Genomic DNA, 7,426 nt, shown 5'->3' on the forward strand with positions numbered 1-7,426 from the left:
GACAGCCTCATCATAGCAGAACCTCTCTGCAGTTGCCATGTAACTGAAAGCACAACCCCACCATGCTACCACCCCGCTCCACCAATCCCACGTCCTGTCACAGAGAGCAGAGGAGAGCAGAGAAGAAAACACAACTGCTTCGCCCCCCCCCCCCCAAAACCCCATTGCAGCTTCTTCTCCCCACTTCCTTTCACTAACCTCTCTCTCCGGAACAAATGCCAGAGAGCAGAGGAGAGCCATGGCGGATGCACCTCTGTACAAGCAGTGCTGCAGGTACACCAGGGAGCTCCACGACGTCGACCTCCACGGCAACCACAAGCTCCACGTCGTTTGCACAAGCAAGGGTCAAGACGTGGACAAGATGTTGTCCACGCTTAGGAGGAAGCTCGGTGGAATGCCCGTCAATCTAGTCGGCGTTAATGTCGAGTACACGCACTACGTGAAGCCACGGCGGGTAGCAGTGCTCCAGCTATGCGTAGAAAAAGAATGCCTTGTCTACCACATCTCTGCAGCTAAAGACAGGTGAGAATAATTATCAATCTGTACTATTGCTTGTCAATATTGATTTTAAATTTTCTTCATCACAAATGCCATTATAAAAACTTTGGTTCTCATTTTTAAAAAGCATGGCATATGAATTCATTGACAGTTTTCATTTGGCTCCATGTAACTCATGTGTTCAATTCTTGAATTAATAACCTAGCGATCCACACAGTTTTATTTTTTTACCAAATACAAATTATCTGCCTGAACAATAGAAAACTGCACCATTATTATCTATAAACATGTATGAAATTCAATTCAAGACAACAAACATGCACAAACATGCATTGTTTATGGAATCCATTATGATATTTACTAGTTATGATGTACAAAGTATTAGCAGCTACTCACTGCAATAGATTCATGTATTCATATTGCACTTCAGTTTCAGAAAAATGAAGAAAACATTGGTGGTTCTAAAAAATAACTGGTACTGTCTCACTATATTCAGTATATACAAACATCTTGCAGGCCAATGGAACTAGACAAATTCCTCATGAATGATGAATACACCTTCACCGGATTTGCCATTGAAGGAGACAAAAAACAAGCTGAAGCTTTGTGGCTTGGAGATCAACTCCGACAACTACATTGATATTCAGGTGGAATGGAGAGACCCATACAATAAAAAGAAGTTTGACCCTTTGGCTGATGATAGAGGCAAAGGTGTCCCGTCTTTCGATGAGATGATGAATATCGCTTTGATGGAAGTCGACTTTGACGATCCGACTACGAACGTGCGAGGACGTCGCGCCTTAGCAATCGCTAAACCAACTCCGAGAGGTTATCGACCACGCCGGAGCACGATCAACCTGACCACGAGGGTCTGTTTCCTGCGAGCAAACGAAGAACAGGCAAGAAACTGAGATTGCAATCTGGATATTGCGAATATAAGATGAAAGCTTTATTGATCAAGGTGGGGTTCTGTGACGCCTTTGTCTGGTCGCTGAACACAAACGAAGTACGCGAAGTTGCAGCTATGGCGAACTTTTAATCTAAACAAAACCCAAAGTCTAAACGACGCCCTAAGGGCTGTATATATGGAGGAAGAGGGGGGAATTTCGTGGCCCTTGAGGAAGGGGTCCGAAACCAACCCTATCTCTTGTTTCCCCACACATACTGACTCTAAAAACAGCCTATACTTATGTATTTCGAAATTACATGGGCCTGGCCCAATAATAAGGTGACGCAGCACCTAGAATAGCCTCTGGACGAAAGTTATGAAGTAGCATCTTGTATATTTCGTCCAAGGCTTCATGCACGCATTATGGTGGCTTCAACGTCCTGAAATCATCACTTGTAACTCCGTTCTTGTTCCCCATGCGCATGCCATCATCTCCATGCTTGTTCTTGCTCCAATGTTCATCCTTCTCAAAGCTAGGCCCTTCATTTGTAAGCAAAACAAATGTATCCAATTTAGGCAGCATCATATTCTCATGAACATTAGAATCATTAGCAAGAAACGAAAGTACCTGGTAATTTAATTGGCGTGCGCGAGCTCTAGTAATTGGTCCAGTATGTATAGCAGCAGGGCCTGTGGGTGTAATAATTGTATTGATGTCCTCATCATCCTCCCCTTCTTGAAATGAAGTCGTCCTCGACGGAAGCTCATCTTCCTCACCCAAATAAGGCTTCAAATCTGCAATATTAAAAGTGGGACTAACCCCAAAATCTGCAGGCAGCTCAAGTTTATATGCATTATCATTTATTTTCTCTAACACCTTAAAAGGACCATCAGCACGTGGCATTAGCTTTGATTTGCGCAAATCAGGAAATCTATCCTTACGCAAATGTAACCAAACAAGATCTCCAGGTGCAAACACAACATGTTTTCTACCCTTATCTCCAGCAAGTTTATATTTAGCATTCATACGCTCAATGTTTTCCTTAGTTAACTCATGCATTTTTAAGATCAATTCAGCACGTTGTTTAGCATCAAAATTAACCTTCTCCGAAGATGGAAGAGGCAACAAATCAATAGGTGCACGAGGTAGGAAACCATACACAATTTCAAAAGGGCACATCTTAGTAGTAGAATGCAATGAACGATTATAAGCAAACTCAATATGAGGCAAGCATTCTTCCCACATTTTCTTATTATTCTTCAAAACAGCCCTAAGCATAGTAGACAATGTTCTATTGACTACTTCAGTTTGTCCATCAGTTTGGAGGTGACAAGTAGTACTAAAAAGCAGTTTAGTCCCCAACTTAGCCCATAAACATCTCCAAAAGTGGCTAAGAAATTTAGTATCACGATCTGAAACAATAGTATTTGGCACACCATGCAAGCGAATAATTTCACGAAAGAACAAATCAGCAACATTAACAGCATCATCGCTTTTATGACATGGTATAAAGTGCGCCATTTTCGAGAATCTATCCACGACAACAAATATGCTATCCCTCCCCTTCTTTGTTCGAGGTAAACCTAAAACAAAGTCCATAGATATATCCTCCCAAGGAACACTAGGTACAGGCAAAGGCATATATAAACCATGAGGATTGAGTCGTGACTTAGCTTTTTGACATGTAGTGCAGCGAGCAACAAAACGCTCAACATCTCGTCTCATCTTTGGCCAAAAGAAATGTGTAGCAAGTACGTCCTCCGTCTTCTTCACGCCAAAGTGTCCCATTAATCCTCCTCCATGCGCCTCCTGCAACAACAAAAGACGAAGAGAGCTAGCTGGAATGCATAGCTTGTTAGCACGGAACACAAATCCATCATTAACGACAAACTTGTTCCAGGTTCTTCCTTCTTTACAATTCTGCAATACATCTTTAAAATCAGCATCATGCACATATTGATCTTTAATGGTCTCCAAACCAAATATTTTGAAGTCAAGTTGTGAAAGCATAGTATAGCGACGAGACAATGCATCAGCAATAACATTTTCTTTACCCTTCTTGTGTTTAATGACATAAGGGAAAGTTTCAATGAATTCAACCCATTTAGCATGTCTACGATTCAGTTTAGCTTGACTTTTAATATGTTTAAAAGATTCATGATCAGAATGTATAACAAATTCTTTGGGCCATAAATAATGTTGCCATGTTTCTAAAGTCCGAACAAGAGCATATAGTTCTTTATCATAAGTAGAATAATTCAGACTAGGCCCACTCAATTTTTCAGAAAAGTATGCAACAGGTTTGCCATCTTGTAATAACACACCTCCTAATCCAATGCCACTAGCATCACATTCAAGCTCAAAAGTCTTATTAAAATCAGGAAGTTGGAGTAAAGGAGCATGTGTCAACTTATCTTTCAATACCGTGAAGGCTTCTTCCTGTGCGGTACCCCAAACAAAAGGCACATCCTTCTTTGTAAGCTCGTTGAGAGGTGCAGCAATGGTGCTAAAATCTCTCACAAAACGCCTACAGAAACCAGCGAGTCCAAGAAAACTCCGCACTTGTGTGACCGTTTTGGGCTGCGGCCAACTCTCAATAGCTTCAATCTTGGCTTTATCAACTTCAATTCCCTGTGGAGTAACAACATAGCCAAGAAAAGATACTCGGTCGGTGCAAAAGGTGCACTTCCCAAGGTTACCAAACAAACGTGCATCACGTAGAGCAATAAAAACAGCACGTAAATGTTCCAAATGTTCTTCCAAAGATTTGCTATAAATCAGTATATCATCAAAATAGACTACCACAAATCGTCCAATGAAAGCACGTAAAACTTCGTTCATTAGTCTCATGAAAGTACTAGGTGCATTAGTTAACCCAAAAGGCATGACTAACCACTCATATAAACCAAACTTAGTTTTAAATGCAGTTTTCCATTCATCTCCCAATTTCATACGAATTTGATGGTATCCACTACGCAAATCAACTTTGGAGAATATTGTAGAGCCACTCAATTCATCAAGCATATCATCGAGCCTAGGAATAGGATGACGATAACAAATAGTAATATTATTAATGCCTCTACAATCAACACACATACGCGACGTACCATCCTTTTTAGGCACGAGTATAATAGGAACAGCACAAGGACTAAGAGATTCGCGTATATAACCTTTGTCGAGCAGCTCCTGTACTTGACGCATAATCTCCTTCGTCTCCTCTGGATTGGTACGGTATGGTGCACGGTTGGGTAGCGATGCACCGGGAATTAAGTCAATTTGATGCTCAATCCCTCGAATAGGTGGTAAACCCGGTGGCACGTCTTGTGGGAAGACGTCAGCGAACTCCTGCAAAATGTTAGTGACAGCAGGGGGCAAAGAGGAAGGCACGTCCTCGAATGAAAATAATGCCTCTTTGCACACAAAAGCATAGCAAACAGATTTGCTGAAATCTAGTTCATCAATATCAGATTTTGTGGCAAGTAAACATGCACTTTTCAATTTAATTTCAGAAACAACACTAGATGGTTTATTATTAGGTTTCATTTGTTGCTCAAATTCCTTTGCCACAATCTGATTTTCACTCTTATTTTTCTCCTGTTTTGCTTTATTAGCTCTATTAATGTCATCTTTCAAAATGGAATCAGGAGTCATAGGAAGCAAAGTAATATTTTTATCCTTATGAACAAGAGTATACTGATTGTTTCTACCATGGTGTACAGAATTTTTATCAAATTGCCATGGTCTACCTAGTAATAAGGAACATGCTTGCATGGGTACCACATCACAATCAACATAATCAGCATATGTAGAGATACTAAAATGCACACGAACAGTACGTGTTACCTTAACCTTGCCGCTGTTGTTGAACCATTGGATGTAGTAAGGATGTGGATGTGGTCTTGTGGTGAGAGATAGCTTCTCCACCATCTCCATGCTAGCCAAGTTTTTACAGCTCCCTCCATCTATGATGACGCGAACAGAACGTTCCTTCACAACTCCCTTTGTATGGAACAAATTATGCCTCTGATTTTGCTCTGCTTGTGTGACCTGCACACTCAAAACACGTTGAGCAACTAAACATTCATACCTGTCAGCGTCTTCAGGAGCCATGTATTGCGTCTCATTTTCAGAATCATCTCCACCATGTTCTTCACGTGTAATAAGAGCCAAAGTCTCCTCATCATAGTCACTAGCGGACTCATACCCACCATCCTCAGTAGCAATCATGACACGCTGAGATTTGCATTCTCTCGCAAAATGTCCTCTTCCCTTACAACGACGACAAATAATATCATTTGTGTGCCCTGTCGATGCCATGGAAGAAGAAGAGCTCTGCGCAGGCCCGGCAGGTGTGCTCTTGGCAGAGAGTGGTGGTTGTGCCTGCTTTCTTGTATCACGGCTGGAGGTGGCACCTGATGGAGGTGATGGTGAAGTGGAAGTAGAAGATGCACGCGGTGTCCATGATGAAGGTCGACCTGCAGAAAAGTTAGTTCGCGCCAATGGCTGTCGATCCTGCACTTCACGTTCAGCTTTACAAGCAAGATGGAATAAACGAGTGATATTATTATAATCCTTATACTCTAGAATGGTCTGAATCTCTTTATTTAATCCACCCATAAAACGTGCAAGCATAGCTTCATTCTACTCAACAATACCACATCTAATCATGCCAGTTTGTAATTCCTGATAATATTCTTCTACAGAATTTTTTCCTTGTCTTAAACGCTGCAATTTTTGAAGTAATTCACGTTGATAATATGGTGGAACCCAACGAGTACGCATAGCAGTTTTCAAAGCAGCCCAAGTAGCTGGAACAGGATATAATCTACAATGTTCAGACCACCAAACACATGCAAAGCTAGTGAAAACACAAACAGCAGCAGGAACACGTCTCTCCTCAGGATATTGTAAACATGTAAATCGTTGTTCAGTTTCTAACTCCCAAGTAAGATATATATATCAGGAACATATCTACCCTCAAATGGTGGAATATTCAATTTCAGTTTAGGGAGATGGTCATGATCTCGTACCTGAGGTGGTGGTGCCGGCCTACCGTTGCGAATATATACCTGAGGTCGACCTGCTGGTGGTGGTGCTGGTGGCTACACGTAGTTCTGATTTTGATCAACCTCATCCTCATAATCGCCCGCATAATCGTCATCCTCCTCAGCCGCCGCAGGAGCAGGAGCCAAAGAAGCATCAACAGTAGGGGCAGCAGCACCCGAATTTTGACCAATCTCAATTGGAACGCGCTGTGCCCGTCCCACTTGATTTGGAAGGCGGTGTTGGAGATGTGGTTGTTGTTGTTGTAGAGGTGCGACATGTGCAGCCGGTGGTGGTTGGGGAAGACGCTTGAGTAATTCAGTAAACTTGTTATCCAGCTTTGTCTCAAACGACTTCTCCACGGCATCTATCTTCTCCATAGCCTCTTCAAATCTGTTTAGCACATCTCCCACCTGGCCACTCATCATTTGCTGAAATTTATCATGCAACTCCTTGTTCGTCATGTTCGCCCAATCAGTCTCATCGGCTTGTGAACCTGCCATGGTTAGCAGGAATAGAAACACAAAAGAATATGATCCTGCAGACTACTAGAAGTGGTGGTGATGGTGGTGTGTCACAAAACCTTCAAGCGAATCTCAAATTCTTACCAGTTCTTACCCAGCAGCAGGTGGTGATCGGCAACCGTTGTAGTCAAAAACTCTCAAAGCTTGGATATAGCGATTACCAGGGAGAGTCAAACGCACGATGTAGACTTATGTGGAGCTGGGAAGGCTTATAATATGGTAGCAAAATGGTAAGCAATAATCAATTCAGAGATGCAAAGTTGAATAAACGCTCAACGACGGTACTGTGCTGGTCCTAGGCTAGACCGTGCTAGAGACGCGAGCCTAGAACACTAACAAAATCACGGCGCTGCACGTAAACAAGGGAAAAGCACACTCTGGAAAAAAAGTTTGCTCTTTTTTTTGCGCTCCTCTTTTTTTTTGCGAAAAAAATCACTATAATGGCGAGTGTCTCAAAACTCTTCCCAGGTC

The 7,426-nt window shown here is 42.1% G+C and overlaps 1 protein-coding gene across 1 annotated transcript; it reads left to right on the forward strand.

Moving 5' to 3' along the window:
* The first annotated feature begins 238 nt into the window (after positions 1–238).
* On the forward strand, positions 239–1,138 carry LOC109762301 (uncharacterized). Its single transcript, XM_020321137.1, has 2 exons — positions 239–522; positions 1,015–1,138. The coding sequence occupies exons 1-2, from the start codon at positions 239–241 to the stop codon at positions 1,136–1,138; spliced, it is 408 nt and encodes a 135-aa protein (XP_020176726.1).
* Positions 1,139–7,426: the final 6,288 nt, after the last annotated feature.

This window comes from Aegilops tauschii, chromosome 1, assembly GCF_002575655.3.
Source record: "Aegilops tauschii subsp. strangulata cultivar AL8/78 chromosome 1, Aet v6.0, whole genome shotgun sequence".
NCBI lineage: Eukaryota > Viridiplantae > Streptophyta > Magnoliopsida > Poales > Poaceae > Aegilops > Aegilops tauschii.